The 24,929-nt window shown below is 39.0% G+C and overlaps 1 protein-coding gene across 10 annotated transcripts in view; it reads right to left on the bottom strand.

Annotated features, from left to right (window-relative positions):
- The window catches only part of APBB2 (amyloid beta precursor protein binding family B member 2), a 180,549-nt gene that overhangs the window by 48,616 nt on the left and 107,004 nt on the right, over nt 1-24,929 (bottom strand). For 4 of the 10 annotated variants that reach the window (XM_061993310.1, XM_061993309.1, XM_061993312.1 and 1 more), the window contains 4 exons: nt 16,328-16,536; nt 11,252-11,314; nt 10,746-10,831; nt 10,578-10,638 (listed from right to left, as the gene is read on the bottom strand). In XM_061993310.1, coding sequence (XP_061849294.1) covers nt 10,578-10,638; nt 10,746-10,831; nt 11,252-11,314; nt 16,328-16,536 — 419 coding nt within the window. The remainder of the gene's footprint in view (nt 1-10,577; nt 10,639-10,745; nt 10,832-11,251; nt 11,315-16,327; nt 16,537-24,929) is intronic. The other 6 variants (XM_061993311.1, XM_061993314.1, XM_061993315.1 and 3 more) reach the window with 3 other exon arrangements.

Here is a 24,929-nt window from a genome sequence, read left to right as displayed (position 1 = left end):
ATATGCAGCCCACGAGCAGCACCAGCAGGTCTGCGCTGCAGTTGCCAATTAATCCTTCTTCTTGAGATGTAGCAAATGAATCAGCTTCAGAGTTCCAAAGCTGATGCTGAGTATTTATTTGAGGCCTTTTAAAAACAACAGCAAAGTCAGTTGAGTCATTACACACCATCAACTGGTGTGCCACTTGGGAACCACTGTCCTCAAAAAAAAGACCCCAAAACACCAAAGTACGTTAAATATGCATAATATGTCAGCTTTGGCAAACTCAGGGAAGAACAAAATTCACCGTCAGGCAAAAAGATTAATGATTGTCTCCTTTTTCAGCTCTCCTCCAGCTTGCAGAATGCACTCTTCCAGTCCACTCCACTATGCAGAGAACCCAGCCCCAGAGCCTGCCTCTGGGACCTACTCTGAGTCACTCATGATGCACCTTGCCCAAGGCATTAGACAGTAAATACACCCTGTAAATTGTGGCAAACCCTCTGTGAAGTGTTGCTAGAATATTAAAGCTTCTCATGTCTACAGATTTTTTTTAGTATCTACTATTTTTTTCTTTTCTTCTTTTTTTTTTCCAACAAGCAAACCAACGTGCAAATTCTCGTAGCTGCTGCTTCCTGACCCAGCTCTGCTGGAAACCCACAAATACACTGCCTTTCAGATTTTAAAAGGAGATGAAGGAGAAGGTGAAAGAGGAGACATAGGAGGGCTCACCACTCACGGGTACTTTTCACTTCACGGCTGTATGAGATACTAAAATATCCTTTTTTTAACAATTATTAAGGCCATCTAATCTCAAGATTGTAGATTTGTTTTTGGCACATCAGATGCTCATGAATGCTGAAAGTGCTACAATGCCCATTGGGGTATTAAATATTTATCTTTGCAAGCTTTTAAAATATAGATTTTTTTACTGCACCAGAAGAAAGAGTTTTTACAAGTATTTCAATATTACATTGAATAACAAAATACTTGCACAGAGAAATATTTTCTAAATTACCTTGAGAGGAGAAAAACTATATTTAATAAGTATGTTGTCTCCTCATTAGTCTTCATATCTCAACATCTGCAATTTGTTATCTGCTTTCCAAACACAGATATAATTATGGTCCTTGCATTGAACAGAATGCATCTTAAGAAGGCCAAAAACTGCTGAAAGATAACCAGTTCAAATTGACAGCAGGCACTTATTAGTAAAGTGATTTTTTTTTTCATGGCCATTTTTATTCTATATTTTAAATCCTCCATTGATGGCATCCACTGCATTTCTGTTTTGGATTAGGAAGATCAAAGATACTACCAATAATATTGCGTGTCTGAAAGGAAGTGAATGAAAAAATGTCATTTAAGCCACGGTACGTCAATAATCTTGTACTGTCATCTCAACTGCAGACTTCATGTTTCCTGCTGAGCTACACAGGATATCATGCAAAGAAATTGCACAGCTGAAAAAAGGCCACCATATCACATGCTGCTCCACAGAAAGACAGATGAACAGAAACAATACCATGGGTACGACTGGTCAGTTTTACAGTTGTAGGGAACATATGTTTGCCTGGCTGCAAATCCAATTAATGTTTCAGGGTTAATGACCTGTAGCCAAAGAATCAAACTCATAAATGTTGTAATCCTAACTCAGTAAAAATCTGTAAGAACTGCACTGCAAGGGAGGTTTATCTAAAACGTCACCTAAAGCTGGGGAGCTTTCAGTTTGAAGGAATGAACGAACCATGAAGCACGTTTCTGCTCTTTGGCTCTGTGAAACCTTCACCACAATGGAGGGTTCTGCTCTGCAGCAGCTTTTCCAAGAGGAACTCCGCAAGGAGCTTTGACAGGAATGCAGAACTGTGACAAATCTCTGCACATAAGCAAATGCCACGCTCTAGCTGTTGCCTCGTGTAGTGCTAAGTGTGTACCTCTTAAAAAATAAAATCATCAAGGAGACCAAAGCAAACACAATCCCCTACTAGACAGAGGACAAGAGAACAATTACACATGACTGATAGTGCAGTAGTATTGGAAACTGGATGGATCATTAGGGCATGGGTAGAAGAGATCCCATTACAGGGTGACTATAGATCAGAACATCAGTTTGAGAACCACAAACTAATGTACATTGCAAAACCACAAACTGTGTTTTTCAGATGATGCAGCTCTTGGTAGTCACTGTGAACATCTACATTAGAGTACGTTTGCCTCAATTATTGAAATCTGTGCTACTAATTTCTTTTCTACTTCTGAGCTTACAGGACTTGATTTTGAGTAGTTCCCCTTTGTTTCCCTTCATGTTTTTCCTTTTCAAAGGTTATATCAGTAAAATCATTACAGTATTTAATAAGGCCTTTTATCCCAGACCACTGTGAAGGCTTGTATCCGAGACACAGCATGTAGGTCACATAATTAACTGTTTCTTATACAGCCAACACAATCTTGGAAATTCCATTTATATTCTCTTTAATAGTTTTAAAAGAAAAGATCATATTATTTTACGCTTTGGAAGATCAAGTATCATAAAAATAGAGCCATTCTATTCTGAAAAAGAAGTATCTTCCAGTATATCTTCCTGCTACACATCAAGAAAGCTTGTATTGATTCCAGATGAAAATATTGGAGACGATCAAAGCTAAAAGGATTAACAAAAGAACAAAGAGGTCTTCTGCAACTAATGAACAAGCCAACACTTTTGTTTGTAGGCAAGTCGATGGGGAGGTCTGCCAGCAACACTGGCAGAGGGTGAGTTAAACTGGGAGCTGCCCGTTGCATTGAATCCATTGGTCTGTAAAACAGCAACAGGAGCCTTTTGCCTGAGGTACATGAATATGATGAAGACCGCTTCTTTCTCCAGTTTCTGTCCACTCCCAAGGGACTCTTCATCAATCATATATCAATACACAAAGTACTGGTGTCCCAGAAAGAGTTTACTGTGCTGCACTGCAAAGCAGTGAGTAAGTTGTGAACAAAAAAGCATAACATTGAAATGTTAGGAAGTGCAGATTCTTCCAAGGAAATAAAAAAATCTCTTAGACCAGCAACTATGCTTTTCTTGTGTTCTGCTCAACAAGCATGCCTTATTAAATGATTGTATACAGCAAGATGCTGTATACAGACCTCAAGCAGGAAAAACTGCACTGTGCATCTCCATGAGAAATGGTACCAAACATGACACTGGCACTTCGACCTAGTGAAGCAATAAGAAAACTCTTCTTAAACAGTCACTACTGTAAGAAGCAGCATCAGTTAAAAAAATGAAAAGCATCATTTAAAAAAATGAGGTGTATTCGTGTTTATTCAAATATGGCAGCACTTGCTGCTAGAGTAGCTATCATTTTAACAGCACTGTTTCACTTTGGAGATGGTTTCCCATTACTTGTAGGGCACAGCAGCACACTGAGTGCCCCACAATATGTGATTTTGGGTGCATGGCACCCTGGCTTTAGTGCTACCTTGCCCAGCCAGCAGCCAGAGCAGTCACCTGCCCAGGCACACAGCCCTCACTGGCACGAATCCTGATTACAAATGCAGCCTAGCTGCTCATGGAACTCACTAGGTAGTAACTGCTTCAAGGGAAAAGCATGACCTACATGACTCCCATCTGCATCATTTATCTTCCTGTAATGCAACTGCTATCTATGTTCTTACTCCAACAACAATTCCTGGACAACAGACCAGCGGCAGACAAAGTTACTGTCAATACTGGAACTTTACAGGCCAAGAAGATATTCTGATTTGATTAGAAACAAAAGTGTTCTTACATTTTATCTTCTCTTTTATCAATCCTATAGAATCTGGCTGCCCAACGCAAACCTTCTATGCAGTATATCTTAATAAAGCAAATACTGATAATGTCCCCCAACTCAGTTTTTTAAAGCAGTTTCCATTCTCCTTGACATGAAGAATGGTTCTCTGATATATTTTTCTAAGGAAGGCTACAAGTAAAATTTCTCTATACACATCTCTGCTGTTCAGTCACCCATGATCTGATCCTCCATGGTAATGTCACACAATTGTATTGCACAGATACACTGGATTTCTAGAAGTGAAAGACATGTAACATTTTGCAGGCAGGGTCTAATTATAAACCCTGAAGTGCTCAAGAAGTTAAACTATATGATGTCAGAGATTTATATTATACATTTCTTATAACAATTAAACATACTGTAACTTTGTATACCATTAAGGATGGACATTGTTTAAGATTTGTGAAAACACTACATCTTCCTCTGCCCTGGGCTAATCTTCATATTTGATTAAACAACACTCCATAAACAAGATAAGGTAGAAGTAAATATTCTCTAGATGGAAATCTGTATTATATCGTACTACATTATCACTTACAACATCTGTTAATGACGCAATAGATGCCAACAGCAGCAAGTATCAATCATAGAAGATCATGAATGAGCAAATGTACTGTCCAAAGGTTCTAATGTACAAAGTTAAAAAGACACTATTTAAAAAGAAATGTGTCGAGGAGATGGTATTTTAGTGCTTTAGTCTGCTATTCTAAAACTGCTGTCAAAGCAGAATGTTTTTGAGCACCTGCATCATTTACCTGCTGTACCTCCACAGCTTGGAGGGTGCCTTAATCTTGCTAATGGCAAACAGCCAAACTGAGAAACAACCAATGGGTTTAGAAACTGCTGCTCCAATCACTCACCACTGCTGCCCGAATGCTGCAAGGATGGAAAGATGGGTAAACTTCTGCTGCACTGAAGTAATTGTCAAGACTGACTTGCTTTTAATTATTCACTGATGTTTCAAACAGAAGATCTGTGTTTTGACTCATAGTTTTGAAAGCTACTAAAATGTCTACCAGGATGATTGGAGGGGGAAGAAACTAACAGCTCCTTTTTCTTTTTGAAAGAAACAAGGAAAACACCACTATCACTAACCGCACACTAAACAACAATATTTATTTTGGGTTTAGGTTGGATTTTTGTTTGTTCTAAAGATCTCTTTCCCAGATTGTCATTCTTCCTTCTGAAAACCTAAACCAAGTCAATACCAAAAGACAACTTTTATTGTTTTGGTTTTTTTTTTACTACTACTACTACTACTTAACTCTTACTCTACAGTTCTGATTTAAAAATCTGTAGAACATAATTTAAGGAAGATCTGTGAGCACTGAACATCATCTCCTTTCCTACATTTTGTTAAGTCACTTCCACATCACCGCACCAATGCAAAAATCAGAATCTCCAAAGATGCAGTTAGTTGTCTATTAGCAGTAGCTTAGGATTCACCAAGAGGAAATTCCATTTGACCAACTTGATAGCCTTCTACAAGGGCATAACCAGCTGGCTAGATGAGGGGAGAGCAGCGGATGTCATCTACTTTGACTTCAGCAAGGCTTTTGACACTGTCTCCCATAACATCCTCATCAGAAAGCTCAGACAGTGTGGCTTGGATGAGTGGACAGTGAGGTGGATCAAGAGCTGGCTGAATGACAGACCCCAGAGGGTGGTGATCAATGGCATGGAATCGAGTTGGAGGCCTGTGGCCAGTGGAGTTCCACAGGGATCAGTTCTGGGGCCAGTCTTGTTCAACATCTTCATCAATGACCTGGATGAAGGGACAGAGTGTACCCTCAGCAAGTTTGCTGATGACACCAAACTGGGAGGACTGGCTGATTCCCTGAGGGAGCCCTGGCACAGGCTGCCCAGGGAGGGTCTGGAGTCTCCTTCCTTGAAGGTCTTCAAGACCCACTTGGACACATTCCTGTGCGACCTGATCTAGGTGAACCTGCTTCTGCAGAGGGGTTGGACTAGTTGATCTCTAAAAGTCCCTTCCAACCCTACCATTCTATGATTCTATGATTAGGTTCTTTGAGAAAATGAACCAAGTCCCTGCTCTTGACCAAGCTGCTGTTGAAATTGTTAAGATGAAGATCAGAACTTTTTGTCTGGTAACTCTGTCTTATAAACACTGGTTACAATCATGGTTCAAGTTGCAATGAAAAAGATTAGCTACTCAGGATTTGAAAGAGTAGATGAAATTATGTGTCAAGAACTTTCCAACAAAGAATACAGACATTTTAAAGCTACCCTACGACAACCTGGAAAAACTTTACCCAGAGTTAGAAATCTGATCACCCATGTTTAAAAATTAAAGACAAAAACCATGGAAATGCTATAACAGCTAGTGAAACAGGAATTCACAAGAAGATGGCAACCCTCCTAGCTTCACTATGAGTAATTAAAAGCATTTGGCTTGTTTATTTTAATAAAAGAAAAGATGAAGAAATAAAAGTTGAGGAATAGGTATAATTGCCAGTTATAAATGCAGTAGAAGACAGCTAGACATAGAAAAAGAGAATAAAAAATGGCCTCAAAGTTTAGCTTGAAAGATTTTTGACCATCAAAAGAAAGCATACTTGAATCATCCTGTCAGTATGAGTCAAGGCAAATCCCTCCCAACTCCCTCAAAATATTTAAGAAGAAATTGGAAATAAGTACATGGTATTATATATTGTGGTTCCCTGTAAGGGTAAAGGAATAAGTTCAAGATTTCTTTTAGTCCTCTACCCTGTAACAGGTCTTGCTTCTTAGTGAAGGAAAACCAAGGACTGTTTTTTGAAAGAAATTAGTTCCTATTCCAAAAAGAAGCAGAAGTACCATTTTTTTACATAAGATGAAATACACTCCCCAGATTTAATTAATTGAGTTAATTGACATGAATTCAACTGAGGCTTTTTGTACTGTTTTATGTGCTCACGAGAAAATTATACGCAGCACAAGGTGGACTGTGAAACTGTGGGAAAATGTTAAATACTCCCAGTTTGCATCAATAATTTTAGAAGCTACTCTGACTGTGAGAAATAATTATAGACTTCAATGTGAAAAGCTGAATTTTTCTTGGAATTACCAGATGTGGCAAAAACAACTCCTCTCTGGTTAGGTCTTTACTTGCATCAGAGATCAGAATCATCTCCATCACCAAGGGGACACAATGATTACTTACAAATAGTCCCATCTGTCTAGCCAGGATATTTGCTTCTGGAGAGCATCAGAAACAAGCAACTGTAGCATGACTCCCAAAACACACATAATTGTGTCTACAGTAAGAAAAGCAGCAAAGAGATGGATATCAATTCTTTGCAGGGCACATACTTTTTGTAAAGTTATTCCCATAGTGTTACTGACAGGCAACTTTCATGTCAGTGGTCTGACAATTCAGCTTGTCAGAAACATCCCTCACATCACTCCATAAAGCCCACCTGGTTAACCCCTAAAGCCCAAGTAATCCATAGCAGTTCATCACCAACTTGCTTTCTCCATTTCCAAACATGTGTTCATTCATCTACAGATAAGTTATTAAACTTAAAAACCTGGTATTGGCACCTCCTACCTCTAGTCCTCTTGGAAATAGTCTCCCTCTCACCCTTTGAGATCCTGAGACTTTCCTGGTTTCTAAAATAGAAAACAGACTTACAGCAACTGTCTAGTACCTCCACAGGTACAAACACATTGTCCTCATTCTTAACACATCAATATACAGCTGGAACGATTCTAAAATGGAAAGGCTGGAAAGTGAAGCTCTGCTGGACAGACTAGCGTGAAAAGGGAATTTGAAAATCCATGCTTAACACTAGAAGGACAACATTAAGCCTTAGCAGCAAACCACATTTAAAAGGAAAGCATAAAGGCAAGCCCAAATGTCAAGCCAAACAGGCCATTTCTGAAAAAATGTTGATGGAATTGAGTCACATGAGCTTTGCATTTTTTATCCCATTCCTAGGGGCAGACAGGTTTCCCAGAAAGTTCCATTTATTTTCCACTTCAGCAACGAAAAAAACAGCATATTTCTGTAGTTTTAAACATGGCCATCATCTTTCACAACAACATAAAAAGAGACAGCCAAGGATTGGTAAAAGCATCTTTTCACCTCTCCCGAAACTCAATTAGGAAGGCGCAGGTTGCTCTATAAATTAACGAGGGAGCTTACGATCTGTCTCCTGGGAAGTACCAATTCAAAACTCATTTCCTGTTGTACATGTTTCACATGCAGAATTAGGATGCTTGCAAGTACTATGAGCCATCTCTCAAAAAAATTCCTACCCAAATAAATTACTGAAATCAAGAAACTTGATGTGATCGTTCTCCCCTTTCCCCTTGTTTTTATGGCCTTGTGCAGACAACCTACATCACGATGCCAAGGATATGAAGCTCTGAACTGCATCTTAAGCACATAACGTATACAGAAACATTTGTTGTTTATTGGCAGTTTTGAATGCTTAACTATGTTGCTGCATAAATCACCTTCCTCACAAGAGTAATGCGCTTTTCTCACAAGTCATTTTTGTAGTGTAACAATCTTTGCTGAACTTGACAGACTCTGGGAGATGACAACTACTTCAGCTTCCCACAAGGTGGCATGGTTCCCTTTGCTGAAAGAGCCTTACCCTGTGCCATGAAGGAAATACCTCTTTTTAATTTTTTTTTCTCCCCAAAATGTACTGGCCATTGTCAGGTTCAGGTAGGTTTAAGATCTCTAAATATCTCTAACAAGGTTCATTATCACAAATTCTTGCAACACAGAGTTTAACGAGTTAAAAAGAAGCTTCTTATGCTGAAATGAAGAAAAATTACCTGTACTTGCTGCCACGCAAAAGCAAGCTTCAATCAAATATAGTTAAGGCATGTCATGTGGCACAGGACAGTCTAAGGGGCTAAAAAAAAAAATCTCATTTTCCAAGTGTCAGGTCATCAGTTTCAAATACTATCAGACCTTTTTCAGTCTCACAATATTTTGCATAAAATCGGCTAGCAAGGAATCCCACCTACCACACTCATTTCCAGAGGATTTTCCACATGTGAGGATATTCCCTGCTGTTTCTGGACCACCTCCTATCCGTGTGAGGTATGCCCAATACAGCAGATGTTTGTCCTGTTCTCAAGGAAGAGGCAGATGCACTGAACAGCTCTGTCTATAGCCTCTCCTGCTGCAAAGCAGCATCAGCGCTGCTGAGCTCCACCTGCAGGACTACGCACACCACACTGCTGCCCCACACAACATCCCCCTCAGGCTGTGACAAATGGCAGGTAAGGTGCTTTGACTCAAGTGAATTTAAAAAACGCACAAACCAAAAACCAACAAAACCTCAAACACATATAATTTCTCCTCGATTTCTTGCCTTCCTCAGCTACTTCTTTGAATGTTTCAGCACTCGGTTTGGATTACCCCTTTAACTGTCATCAGCATGGTTATGTCTAAACAGGATAAAAAAAACTAGCTGTGATAGATGAAGGAGGACAAGCTTTTGTCATTGATCCATTTCACAGACACAGGATGGACATCAGTTCCATAAATTTTGAAGTTTAAACAGGAAGCCAGAAAGGCAAGGGAGATGATGACACCAGTTACTCATGCACTTAAATACTGCCATGGTTCTACAGCAGGAAGGGCTCTTAATTCTACCCAGTGTCAATCACCTGGTAAAAAGTCAGACATAACAAAATACTGTCACCCTATAATACCTTCAATACCTTATCATGAAAGGAACAGCTTTGTGGTTCTGAGGACTGGCACCTAATGCTCATCACTCCTAACTCTATTTACTGTGCTCAGAATTTAGTGCTTGTCATTGTAATGAGCACAGCTGAAACCTTCTCTTTTTAACTGCCAGTCTGCCAAGCAAAACACATTTATTCACATCTGATTTAAAAATCACAAGCCAAATAATCAAGATGACAAAGAAGTTTAAGTACCCTATCAGTCTGTTTTCTCTCCTGAAATATATCATTAATGCTATTATAATTCTTAACTCTGTTCTATATTGTCTTCCTTTGTATAAGTAGCTTCTGATCCTGTCATTCACTGCAGGTCTATAGCACAGCCAAAACACTTATTTAAATTACTTGGATTTCCAGTTACAGAGACTCACATACATCCTTAAAAATGGATGCAAGCACAAGGCAGAACTATCAAGACAAATCCAGAGATACACATACAAGCATTCAAAACCTGCTGCTGCTTCCTCCTCCTCAAAAACCATAGATTACAATAGTAAAGGCTCTGATTCAGTTGTGGGGCTTGTTCACTTAACAGTCTCATTTTTGTCTATGAGTTTTAACCTCAACCTAGGTTGCATTCTCTGTCCTAAAATACAAAGTTGTTTGTTCTAAAAAGTAACTTGTTACTAGCTGTCAGTTCAAGCATCCACAAAAACAAGGAAGAGCACTTAAAAAAGGGACACAATCAGGAATGAAGAGCAAATTCTGCCACTGAATGCCCCAGGAAAGCATCCAGCTATGACAAATAACTTAGCCCTCTCTCACTTAAGACAGAAAACTCACTTAGTTGTGCAAAGAGTCAGTTATTACAGTTGGACAGTAAAATCTTGAGTTGTAACATTCTGTTTCTTGGCTTACGTGATTTTAAAATGTCACACTTTTCTGACCAAACTGAATAAAGCTGTAAAACTGCAAATTCCTTTGATGGAATTAGTCTTGTATGGTGAATTTACATTGTGCCAAGTGGAGCAGTACAGTTAGTTTCAAAACTTACAAGACCTTCTGCATTTGCAAATTACGTTCACAATGGCAAAGTTTTGTTATCCCTTTGTGGGTCTTCTTACCAACCTTGGCTTCTGGATCACTGTTGATGCTACAAGAATCATCATCATCAGATTGTGGACCATTTCTGTTACAGGAAAAAAAAAGACAAAATTAATCTTAAAACCATTTCAAAATTACAGCACAGCACAGAATGGAGCTGGTCAATCCATGGAGACTGCTGAATCATTGTACCTGAGCTTCAAAGAGGCATAGCGTAACGTTGCTCCTTCAAATTCTTTCAGACTTGGGTCTGGGTTCACAGTGGCTGCATGCAGATCCTAGAGACAAAGGCAGTGTTATTAGTAGAGTATTAAGTGCTATTAATACCATATTAAGTACACCATGTTATTTTTTTATGTCAAAGGGAAATTAAATCCTCCCTGCAAAGAAGCGATAGTATTTCTGGCTGAAGTTGAAAAGAGGCATGCATATATTCTCAAGCTGCATTTCATTTAGTGCAGGCATCTTATCCATTACATCAGTTGCCCTGCTAGTTTAGACTGAATTCATTCCGAGTGGAAAGATCAGAAAGGCAGCATGTTTGTGAGCTAGACATCCCTAGCAGTACCCCCATTCACTTTGGCCTAGGTTATGAATGACATTCATGGAAAAATAAAAGGGGAAAAAAACCAGCCACTGCCATGCAAAAAAACAAGGGTAATAGCATTAAAGGTTCTAAAATCTGACAATATACTTGCCTTCCAAATGTCACTATTAATCTTTCCCCCATTCAGTACAGCAAAATCACTCCATGGCTGTTTCTAGACACATAATTATTCACACAGGAAGAAGCACATTGATAAAAAAAAAGAAAAAGAAAAAAAGGAAAAAGAAAAAAAACACAAGACACTGTTGTTAGCATTGATATTTACAGGATGGGTTAGGGAACAGATCACCTCAAACTTCAACTAATTACTCCACTATACCATGGCATTTGGAGGAAAGAGGAGAGAAGACATGCCTCTAACAGTCACTTACCAAAACAAATGATTAAAACAAGGAAAGTTAATATAAATTAGGAACATATAATGAAATCATTCTTTAACTATGATCTTAAAAGCAAGCAAAATGAATCTGAATATGAATGTTGGCTACAGCTACTACAGCCTTTGACAAACAGCAACTAAGGGGAAAAACTGGGATTTCCATTTGATTGGCAATTTTGTTAAAAGACTCTAGCACTACCGGAACTAGAAATCCTGAAATACAACGATATATACAAGGATAAGATAGATACAAGGTAAAAATGAAATATTTCTAGAGAGAAAGCAGAGGAAAAGTACAGGGAAGAAGGATTAGTAAGGAGTGCAGAGAGATTTCTTGCTGAAAAAGGAGTTTTGTAAAGTCTAGAAGCTTGCTTAAAAAAAGAACAAAACTAAAAAAACCCTAACAAAGCATCCATCTTCTCATCTTCCGTTCAAGTTTCTCAAAATTTGCAGAGGCATTCACTGGTACAGACAAGGAAGAAGCTGCGCATTTAGCACCACAACAACCTGAGCTTCATCCTTCTCTATAAAGCCTGGGAAGAACAGCTGATGTCAGAGTTGCCCCTCTCCTCTTCCCCGCAAGAACAGAAATCCCACAATCCTGAACAAGAGCCAGGTAGGACAGGACATTTTCCTGACAGGAGATCCAGAGCCATCTCTTTGTAGCTTCACCAAATCAAGTATTCCTGTAAGAGTCCCCTTTTAAAACAAGTTCTCTCAGGTTGCCCAGCTCAGCCCCAGGATGAAGTGGCACCTATTAATATGACCCAATGCATTCATTTGCAGGGTGTACTTCTCACCTAAGAAGCGTTCTCAGTATATCTCCAGTGGAAGATTTATTTGTGAGAAACAGCTTCCACAAGTAACTCTTCCCTATGCAGCTGAATTAATGGGAGTTGTCAGCTTTTCCTACTAAGCCCCTCCTCTTTAAGTATCAGCTGCTAGTGGTTAATATTATCTACAGAAGAACTTTTAGAGATGAGTCAGGCCTGGGATAAGTCAGGCCATACGGCAACAAAACTACCATCACTAAGTTCTGCTGTGACCTCAAAGAAGCTCTTATTGAAAATTAAACCCTCTAGTTTTTTCTCTGCACAGGAAATGTGAAAGAGGCTGCAAAATCACTAAAATTTGGAAGAGAATGTTACAAAAGATGAGGATTCACAAAGGAAGTAATCTGGCAACACGCAGGAGAAAAGAGTTATCTAAAACTAAGTCAAATTTAATCAGCTGTGCAAAAACAAAACACATTTGCATTCTTTTGAGGAGGAGGAAGGTAAGGAATATTAATATTTAGCATTTATTAGCATTTTTGTTCAATCTGCAGGATTTTTGCATAATGCTTAACCCGTAATTGCTTTGGATTTAAATTTACTGATTATCTTGTCACAGAAAAATTGTCTTGCAGTCTTTGCAAAAGAAAGACATTTTGGCATTTTTTTCCTGTTAAAAACATTTTTTGCCATTTGTATGTCTTGCAGCATTCCTCCCTACCCATTATTTTTTTGATTGTGCAACAATAGTAATTAACTGCTTTTCTTTATGCTAAATATCCAGAGTAAGCTACAACTTAAAAATGGCTGACTTGATCTGGTCTTTGTTGACTGTCCTCAGCTGTGAGCCACATTCTACCAAATCATGCAAAGTTTCTGTATGTCACATCATATATCACATCATTTCAGAGACAGGGACATAAAATAAACTAAAAAATAAAAAAAGAGGAAACAAGACAAAGGGTAAAAGCAATTCCGGGGAGCAGGGGGGGAAGAAGTTTCTATATAGTTATTTGACAGATTCAAAAGCTGAAAAAGCCCAGATAAACTCAACTAGCACATTATGCTTCACTGACAAATATGATAAAGAGAATATATTTTTTTTATGGACTCATGGAATTCTATTGGGACAAATATAAAACGCTACCCACGCCAGTCGTCAATCCTAGATTATATTCTTTCATCTGCCTAAAGCCTACATATCATATACCCCAACCTTTTCAGAAGAAAGCAATACAAAGTCTAGCATGTGAGAATGAGCTAAACCAGCCCTTCCAAACCAGATTATCTCGGAACAGAGGCTTCAAACAGCAATGAGGGAACCAGAAGTACACAGCTCACACGTGGTCCCGCTGGGAGCTGGAAGCTGTTCACCACAACTGCTGCTGCTGCCAATGGTAGTGCCAGGAAAAAGGCATTTAGGAGCCTCTATTCTGGATTGAGTTCCAAATTTTTTGTGAAGTGTCAGATTGACTGTGTCACAGACATCCAGGCTGATCTTTCACAGAGAGGGAAAGGGAGAGCACTTGGGGTAGGCTGCAGTGCAGTGAACAGGAACTGAAACCAGTATCACCTGCAATTGACCTGGAAATGATCAGATGCTGGCAAGTACTGCTTATGGAGAGATGAAAAACTGAAGATTCATGATAACTGACACTGTAAAATTTAGATTACAAATTATTCTATTATCTACCTCTATCTCTTAACCCCACATTATGGCTTATTTCCCTCCTAGTGCTCTCTATCAGGTTTCTGCTCAGAACCAGCTGAACCCCAAAGGATTCTTCCTCCAGATCTCTCTTAATAAAGCTCAACATCTGTGGTTCAAAGAGATGCAAGACTTTTCCCAACAGTTCTCATTATAATTCCAGCTACACCCCTTCTCTATTTCAGAATCTGTTAGGGCACAAAGTCCTGAGCCCACATCACATTCTCATATTGAACTCCATTACTGTAAGTTTTCTGGTATTGTATTGCACTGCTATCTTAATAACCACTGAGTCAAAAAAATCAGTATTCCTTCATAATAGTATGTAAGATGCTTATATGTGTTATAAATGAATGTAGAAACCTTCAAGAGACAAATGCCTTCATCTACACCTACAATTAAAATCACATATTAATACCATTAATACAATATTAATCCAAATTTTGGAAACTGGTTTATTTTCTGTACCATCTTTTATACTACCATACATGGTTTTGATGCTGCCACAGAATTGCATATATGCATAAATCTCTAGTGAATCAATTCCTTGCTGAATTAGAACTGCCATATCAAAACCTAGATAAGCCTACAACATATGCATGTACATGGCATTTCAGAATGACTCCTCAAATGCCTTATTAAACACATACACACTGTATTAAAATCTATGTTGTTTTAAGTAATACTTCTTGTATTCTCCACAATGCTGACGAGAATTAATGATCATTATTTATATTCACAAACTATTCTTCATTTAAAGAAAACAAAATTGTGAAAGGTGAAAAGTACATCTGCCACATTAACAGCAGGTCTGAAATTTTCATTGCAAAGATGTTTTAAGTAGACGTAGAAAAATATTTGAAATGAATGTATGCATTTTCTCTCTGCAATCAGCCATCCTGATTTCTAGGTTTTTGTTGAAGACATCTAAAACTTACTAATTAAAGCCCCATTCTCCCTATTTTAGTTTAAGGAAAAAACCCTTAATGCTGAAGTTATATCCCTCACATGTACATTACAGGAATTTATACTGGAAGTATGTACAGCACTTTATATCCAGCATTTTTTAATCTTTTTTCTTGTTTTTCAATAGTCACTGTTCTTTCTTCATGAAACATCTCAGACAATTTCTAGCATGCTTAGTGCATGGAACGTTGACTGACAGACATTATAACTGAAATGCTGCAGTCAAGTTTGCAAACTTTATGAGTAGAACTCATGAATATGTGGGAGCAATCTTTCAAAAATAATGAAAACAAATGTACATATTTAAGCCTGTACAGGGTAAGTTTCAGGCCCAAGACGGCAATACATGCTTGAATGTCCTTTACTCCTCTTAATTTTATTTTGGTGCATATAAACACACTCAAGAAAAGAAGACATTTAATATCTTAACACATTTATAAAAAATTAAATAGCAAAACATAAGGATTGCCTGATCCAAAACTCAAAGCTAGTACAAAGACTTCCCTTGACTTCATAGATCTGCAGACATTCTTCTGAAAAGTTAGTATGAAAAAAAATTCAAAACAATATTGTTTTATATTAGCATTTTGTTCCATAGAAGTCTCCTCATCATACTAAACCTAAGTGATTTCATTGTTTGAAGTATACTCTTCTTTCTGATAATTTAGTTTTCTACTTATATGACACTAATCAATGCCTTGAATTGTGAGTAAAAGGATTATTTTAAAAGGCAGTATCACATATCACATGCTCTTTCAGTATATGTGGAAGAGAGAGTGCATTTCTTTCTGTTTCGTGTTAAAGACTGAATACAACACGGTGATCCACTTGTGCTGGTATTTCATACTGTCAGGAGGTTAGAGGACTTGCACTTGAGATTACCTTATGTTTACTCAATATCCTGTAAAGTAACTAGTGTCTCAAATGGAGACTCAAATGTTTGTGTGTGATACTCCTACCAAGTGACCCAAAAAGAAAGAAGGTGCAAAGTGCCCAGACAAAAGTCTGCTATAATGGACAAAAATTTTGTGTTCTCTGTATCCAGAGTATGTATGAACTGCAGTAGTTTCACATTCATCAGTCACTCACTGTCTAATTTAACTGAGACATGTCTGATTTTATCCTACACATCCAAAGGCTGAGATATTTCATGAGGCACGACTATAAGAAAACATACAGAGAAAATAAATACTTACGACATCAACAAAGAGCTACACTGAGGGATATTATCAGGCCTCATATTCTAAAGCTCAATTTAGCTAACAGTTAAACCTGCAAGTTCAAAAAGTTATTTCCATTTTCTTTATGGTATGCAGCCCACAAAAAGACACAGTATTTTACCTCAGTTTCTGGAGTAGGAGATGGAGTAATGGAACCAAGTGATCCTTTTCGTGAGCCCTGGAGATCTGTGGGGATAGACACGGGACGCTGCCATTGAGTTGTTCCTGTTGGTATGTGCCAGTAGTAGATCCCAGCAATGTCATTGATTTTTTTCCAGCCAGGTGGTAAATCTGGGTCTGTCTGAAATGAATGATCACTCCAGATATCTGCTGGGAAGAGAAGAAGAAGAAAAAAAAGAGAAAATTAATCAATGTCACTAAGGCATGAATAGTTCTTCCATGGGTCTGCACTAGATGGAAGTGACACACAGCTGGTGCTGCTGCTGTGCAGTTCCTGTGGAAGTGAATACCAGAAAACCATACTGAATTATTGAGGCTCAAAGTACGGTGACAAAGCCTGGTCTGACTATAAAGAGAGTTAAAAAAAAAATACACTGCTTACCAACGAGCTGTCCTAATATGGCAGCTATCTAATACCATCAAATAAACCAGTTCTTCAAGCAAGGTTTCGTTTCAGGTACGTTAAGTCACAGCACATAAAGAAATATTTGGAATTGTGTAACTCTATCCTCTCCATCACAGCACCTCCCCTTCTCAATGCAAGGTAGCAAAGCATATATTTCTGCTAAACAAACCAAACCTGTAGCAGGTTTACTTACAACATCTAAAAGATTGCTTGTTCAAAATGATGAGAACAAAAGAACTAAGCAATCACTGTACACACATTCCAACTGTCACAAACAAACACACTGTTTTCAATTGGTTTTACAATGAGGTAAGAAAAAAATCAAGAACTAATCCACGGTGCCAACAGAGATGAAATACTGTCTCTACTGACAGTCATCCCGCCAACTTAAGAATGTTCCAGCAAATCATATTGTAACTGTACACACCTCCAGATTTACCTGGGATTATAGATGCACAGAAGAGGTGTCACTGGTGGAAAGCATGTAGCATTTTTTAGAAAGGCAGGGGCACCACCTATGTGCAAACCAGCTGTATCCCAGCAGGAGAAGTTAGCTTCTGCTGGATACATCCTTGCCAGAGGCTGGGAGGGAAGACAGTGCTCTTCTAAACTCCCTAGATAACTTGCTTTGGTGATGTCATTATGGTACATGCTATTAACTAGCTGCTACAGTCTGCTCCACGTACCAAAAAGCTGCGGAGAGAAACAAGTACCCTCCCGGACTGATGTTTCCACCAGCACTTGAGCAGACATGAAAAAGGCTGACACCAGCATGGTGAACTGAGATAGCAAGAAAAAAACCCCCAAGAATAAAGGAAACCACCACACCAATGAGCCATGGCTCATCTAGTCCAGCAACTTGTTCCTACACTTCAAAGACAGTCCTCAAAACACCATCATCCACTGACAGATGAAAACCTGTTGTTTTAACTTTTTAGAATTAGAAGTTTCTTGTTGGTCTGCTCTCAGTTCTCTTACTAGGTGTTTTATCACAGTTGCTTATTTCTGAATCTGCAACCCACATTTAGGCACATACACACACACACAGAAATTGCATGATAACTTGAACTTAACTCTTAGGTTTCATGGCATAAACAAGACTATTTCTTCCCAAGAGTTACTTACAGTTCTTAAGTTACTGATTTATCACTTGAGGACTAATCTGAGAAAATTCTTCAGAAGACTACACTTAAATTCAATAACAAGCCTCACCCATGACCAATCTTAAATCAGCAACATTAATATAATCAGTTTCATAAATTCCCAAATATTCTGAACACTCGCTCTTAAACGTGCCCCACTGTAGCATCCATTACATTCAGTTACATAGATCTTGACTCCAAGGTCTTTTATATTTTGAAGCCCATTCATCTTGTATCTCACCCATTTTTGTCTTCCAACTGAGTAGCTCATCTGTAGTTTCCTCAACCACATAAAAGGAAAATAATGCAAAACATTTGGAATAATTTGAGAACATCATGCAAAAAGTAACATGTAAAGATCAAATATCTGAACATCACACTGAAGTACGTGTGGCAACATCTGCAAGTCCAGATACACATGGCTAAGTTTAAATAACCGGTTCACAAAATTCCAAAATACCACAATAATGTCAGCATTAATAAAAATTACATATTGAGCTTTCCAATGCATGCCAAATAGGAAAAGAAAAACCTTTATTATGCAGAGAGTCAAAGCTTCAGATTAGTTCAGGTTCATATGGTTTATAGTATTAAGCAAGCACATTTCAACATTGCCAGGACATGAAATGTTAATTCTCTTCACTAGGCACTGCTTCTATCTTTGCTATGCATATATGCTTACTCATGTATCCAAATATATAGTCAGCAAAGCATTATGCTATGACTGCATTATGACTCTTTTCAAATGAATCAACTCAAGAAGAAATAAAACTGAACACACTGGACTTCTTCATTTGAAACTGAGAGTTCCTCTTAAGTCTGCAAGGTTTTAGAGGTAAAAACATTACATGGAAATGGTTCTTTCTGGTCTGTAGATTACTAAGTCTGTCATGTGTCCTCCATGGCAGATGATTTATAGTAATCAGGAACTTCTCTCTGATTCCCTCCCAGTTATCCCCATGAGGGGAAGTTCTACCTGGCATCTCCTGTTTTTTTCCATGGTCTATTTTATTGATTTGTTGATGAAAGGTCAGTAAACCAGGACCACATAAAGCTTCTTGGTTTTAAAGTATTATTGCTCTGATATAACAGAAAGCATGGCTTACTACAGGAATTTATAGAGCATGATTCACAAAAAGGATGCATCCTTCTGTACTGGGATTGCTTTATCTACCACATATGTTACAGTAAAGCACAATCTCCTGAAAGACTATACTGTAAGGCATTTCTTGTATAAAAGACATAAAGCAATAGGAATAAGAAAAATAATACCAAACTAGAAGAGCCACTGTAGTCAAGCTGTATGAGAAATTAGACACTGGGTTTCTTTCTTATCAGTAGAAAGACTATTTTAAGATAGAATCAATTCAAAACTGCACAGGAGTGAGGTATATCTTCACCCAGGCATCATGCAGATTCACACAGCACTGCAGACTTTTTAAAGTTGTTGCTTTTTATGGAGAAAAACCTTACTGAACAGGGCAGATTCACTGCCTACACTCTTCAGATGAAGTCCAAAGTCAGCCTTTGTCACGGGAGACTGGGCAGCCAGCTTGCAGCTAATTCTTCACCTGGCTTTCTACCCCTGTCCAAACACAGGGTGCATGAGAGCCCTGTCCAAACACAGGGTGCATGAGAGCCATTGCTAGCAAGGTAGGCTGGCTCTCATCCCAGACCTGCCCACATTGGCAGGGCCATGCCAAGCAAGTTCTCATCCAGAAGCTGCTACCTGGAAATCTGCCTAAGAGAAGTGTAAGCTGTCACCACTTGACTTCTGAAACACAGTGCTGCCAGCTTAAAGGTCAACATAGTTGGAAGTTCACAGCTGGTCTGCTGAAGGCAGCTTCACATGAAAGGACAGGCTGCAAAGAGAGTACTGGTATCTTACAGTTGGTGTTTTGTACCACTAAAGACAGATTACTAAAGTCTTATCTACAGAGGGAGGAAAATCGCCAAACTCACTATTACATGGAGAATGTTGTTATGGAAGAAGCACGGGCCAACTGTGGTGAAAAAAAAAAGACAGTAGAAGAGACGTGGTAGAGGATTTTGAGGACTACATAAAAAACATCAAGGGTGTGATCAGACAAGAAGCTAACTTCATCTGAGAAAAACTGAGAAACACTGAAAGGACTTCACTGATCTTTCCCACCTCCACCACCATTCTGCACCAGGATCTCACAAGTCCCTTGGGAAACCAGATCTCTCTCCTCTACCTAAAACTTGCTTACAGATGGTGCCATAGTCCCTTCTTATAGGGTCCAGCATGACACATCACAGGGCTGCTCCCCAAAAACCTTTGGCACTGGTCTCTGCAGAATTCAGAGAGAGAAATTCTCTTGTAGTGGTTCTGTCTGGGCCAGGTTTGTTTGTTTTGGGTTTTTTTTTTGGGGGGGGCTGGGTACAGGGGTGGCTTCTTTGAACAAAGATCTGCCAAAAGCTTCCCCTGGAGTTGAATGGGCAGCCAGTCAACTCTAAGATGGATCCTGCTGACCCAGACCTGGCCAATTAGTGACTGAGGTAATGCCTCTGTGAATAACGTATTTGAGAAGAAGAAGTTGTTGCACAGTTGCTAAACTGCAGCAGCAACAGGGAGTGAGAGTCTGAAAGCATTTCTACAGACACCAAGGTCAGTGGAGAAGGAGGGGGAGGAGGGTGCTTAGACCCTGCAAGAAAGACTCCCCTGTGATCTGTGGTGAGGACCATGGTGAGGCAGCTGTGCCCCTGCAGCCCATGGAGGCCACTAGGGAGCAGAGACCCACTCACAGCCTGTGGAGGAGCCCATGCCGGAGCTGGTGGATGCCTGAAGGAGACTGTGACTCCGTGAGCAACTTCCTGGCAAGACCTGAGAGCCTGTGGGGAGAGAGGAGCCCACACCAGAGCAAGTTTGCTGTCAGGACTTGTGACCCTGTGAGGGACTCAGGCTGGAGCAGTCGGTACCTGAAGGACTGTTCTCCCGGTGGATGACCCACGCTGGGACAGCGTGTGAGGAGCTGCCCCTGTGGGAGGCCTCATGCTGGAGCAGTTCATGAACTGCAGCCCATGCTGGAGAAACTTGTGAGGGACTGTCTCCTATGGGAGGGACTCCACAGTGTAGCAGTGGGAAGTGTGTAGAGGCCTCCTCCTGTGAAGAAGCAGCAAAGTCCATCTGTAATTAACTGACCACATCCCCCATCCCCTGTGCTGCTGGGGGGAAGGAAAGAAGATCCAGGGAAGAGGAAGGATGGGGGGAGGTGTTTTCAGATTCAGTTTTATTTCTCATCTCCTTGTTCTGATAGTTCATTTAATAAATCAAACCCTTTTCTCCCCAAGTTGAGTCTGTTTTGCCCATGATGCTAATTGCTGAGCAATACCTCTGTCCTTATCTCGACTCACAAACCTCTCCTTATATTTCTCTCTCCCCTGTCCAGTTTAGGAGGGGGAGTGATATTACGACTTGGTGGGCACCTGGCACCCAACCAGGGCTAAACCACCACAGCACCTCACCATTAAGCCTCCAGTTCATCTCTTCTGCAACTCAGCAACACACCAATGACAGGAACATTTTTTTTTTTTAAATGGGACAATTATGAAAAAAAAAGAAATAATCAGAAGTGAGAGGCCAAGGGGAGGGCAGTACCTGCAATGCCTTACCATTCCCTTTTAAAACCAATCATGTTAGTCATTTCTCTTTAAAAAATATAAAGAAAACAAACTAACTCCCAAAAAGCCAGTAAGGCTTTAGAAAAGTACTAAAGAAAGATTTCATTTTCTTTAAAAGGCATAAGTAATTGTTGCGATTTTTAATAAATGTCCAAAGGAGTGAAATAGTCTGAAGAGAGTCACACTTTCTGAAACTGCCTGGTGAAGTTTCACTCAGAAAAAAATGCTTATATCTGGATTCTTGTCTGAATGTCTCAGACACAGTGCCTGTGAAAGAAAAAAACCAAATACAGCCTTCATCCTGGTATTATTATAACTGAGGAGAGCAATTAAAACTTCAAAAGCATTGGAAAAATGAAGTCTGTTACACAAAATGAAACTATTAATTCACTCCTTTGAAACAACTAGCAACAGAGACGTACCTCCTCAAAACTATAAACATAGCTATGTTTAACTGGTAATTCTGTCTGGGAGAACTTTGTGAATATATTTTGTATTTTAAAGATGACAGAATAAAGCCCATATAAAGTAATATATTGCTGTGTGTAACTCTCTTGCCCAAATGTCAGCCTCTGCCAATTACCTGATATACAGCAGTGATAAATTCTGTGCTGTAGCTATAGTCTAGATACTAAGTTTGGTATAATAATTAGAAATTTTAGTCACTATATTTTATTTCAAGTTAAAATTATTTTATTATCTAAGGCTGATCTAGGAAACAATGTTACAATATTGAAAAGAGAAGGTAAAAACAGAAATAGTTCACTGAAGAGCACATGTAATTTGTGACCAAGTTCTTAGATGAAACTAGCATTTTTTTCTACTTATTTTATTGCTGTTTCAGGGGAAAGGACAGTAATGAAATTGCTGACATGAATCACTCCTTACCCACTGTTCAATTACACTGAAATTAAAGGTACAGCATTCAGCAGGATCATCCAGGGTAGACAAACTTGTGCAGTAAATGGAGACCTTTATTTTTCCATCATTTTGCAATATAAGAAACTGCTCCCTCATAACAAGCACCTTGTGTAAGGCAAGGTCACCACTCATCGAGCACAGGTCATATTAGTGCCATCACGACAGAAGCCAATAGTCCTCTCTACAACTAAAAGCACTGCAGCTTTTCAGCTCCTGTTCCCAAGTATGTCAGCACCATTCTCCGCTGATGTAATTTGTTGATAATGTTAATTAGAGAGACTAAATGCTATGAAGCTGAAGCAGCTTTTAACTAGGTTCAGGCATTCTTCTGCAGATGCACCTAGAAATCCCTTTCCCTGAAGACCAAAGACAGTCATTTAGAAACAAATACAGGTGGAAAGAGAATAGGAGCAGCTCTTGAGGCACTTTCTGGAAGAGTGGGAATGCAAAGATACAGCACAATACATTTTATATTAACAGCAAAGTGTGTTACATTTTTGAGACAATAATTACTCATCTTGGTTTTGTTTTGCTGTTGTTGTTTGAGTTTGGTTTTTTAATAGAAAATTACACTCAGGTAAACTGTTCAATCAGGGCTGATGTGGTGTTATAACAAAGGCGGAATGGTAGAATATCAATGACATGTTCGATTTTCTATGGACCAAATTCTGTTATCTAGAAAACTGGTTTATCCACCATCCTTAGTAAAATCTGTATTTATCAGTGTAAAACAAACCAAATACTCCATCCACCATTGTCCTAAGTTGGTTTATCACCAGCTAGTACTAAAATCTGGATGTATGACATTGTGCTTATAATAAATTCATCAGGAACTTTTCTTGATAAAGACTAGAAATATATCATGTCATTTCGATAACAAATCTCAGCATTCCTGTCTGGAAGAAACGTCATCTAGCTGCTTCCCTTTATGAAGGGAAGGTAGCAAAAATGACCACCGTTTTACACATTGCTTAGGATTGGAAGGAAACCATCATATTACATGATAGAAAGCAAAGCTTATCATTGACACCTCAAGGAAAAATGCACCGGTAATTAAACTGTATGGGAGCAAAAAATACAATTTAAAATAGAGTGCAATAAACAAACTTTCTGCTTTCCTTTAGATAAACTAATAAAAATGGATAAAAGCAGCAAGTAGGTGTTATCTGCATTTCAAAGAGAAATTGGTGGTGATGACAAGCAAAGTGCCAGGGATGGAGATCTCTCTCCTTCGGTGCTTCTGCATGAGGGAACCACAACCTCAAACCTGATTCACCAAAGGCCAAGCAAACCCATTTTCTGAACAAACATGCTTAAGCAAGGTGGCAGGTCTAACATGATAAATTCTGTATTGAACTGGGAGACATACTTGGAAAAACAGGCATGTATTTCAGATGCACATATCTTCTTCAGGTGAAAACAAAGTCCATCATGGAAAGGCTAGGGCACTAAATTATGGCCTGAAGAGCACTACTGAATAAAAGGAACCGCAGTCCCAAAGGGCTTGAGGTTGGCAGCATACATGACTTCAAAATACAAACTGTAAAAATACTACATAGAGCCATCAGAGTGACAGAAACCTTTTGTACCCAAGAGGTGTGTAGTAACAGCACCCTTGCCACAGGACAATTTTAACTGTATTATTTCACAGGTTAAAGGCACTCTTCTTTGAAAACTGGTACAGAGCAGCAAAGTAGACACATAGTAAGCAAAAATATATTAAAAGAAATCTGAGCTATATTGGTGCATCATTAAAGGGACATAAATGTTTGACTTTTTAAGTGATTCATTTCCACATATGGGCCTCATTTTGCCCACTTGGAAGCAGCAGCAGATGCAAATACCCAGCCTCTGGCTGATGCAAAGTCAGCTCTGCTGGAATTAGTGAAAGTGTCTGATTTTAAGTCTTTCCAGCTAAGGAGGACTCCTTTCAGTGTGTGGTGGCAGAATGATCAAGTGAGACTACTAGTGTGCAAGGCTCATCAATACCTGCAAGCATTTGATCTACATTATCTAAATAGGTTAAGAAATAAAACACCCATACTATACAGGGATAAAGATGAGAGATTTCACCTTTTTTGAGCCCCTAGCTTAATTATCTCAATTCTTGGTACTGTTTTGTAACTATTTTTCTTCTGTAAGTCTTCCAAAGAAGGAGATACCATCCAAACATGGTATCTGATCTAGGCTTTATCTACCACTGTCTCAAAAGTATATTTCCACAGTGAAGCGTTAACCGGCAGTGTTCACTGTCCAAGCTGGATGCACCATGGCCCAAACAGGAACATTTTACAAATCTCAAAAAATAATTTGGCCAATAATAAATCTACAAATCCAGTTCCAAATCTCTGGCTCTCATATTTCTCACATTCCAGCAATGGGTGCGCAATGCAAATTAGTTACAAATGATAAGTGCCTTGTTTCTAAATTAA

The sequence above is a fragment of the Colius striatus genome, chromosome 3, assembly GCF_028858725.1.
Source record: "Colius striatus isolate bColStr4 chromosome 3, bColStr4.1.hap1, whole genome shotgun sequence".
NCBI lineage: Eukaryota > Metazoa > Chordata > Aves > Coliiformes > Coliidae > Colius > Colius striatus.
Note: the sequence above shows the minus strand (reverse complement) of the source record. Positions and strands in the feature narration are given on the sequence as shown.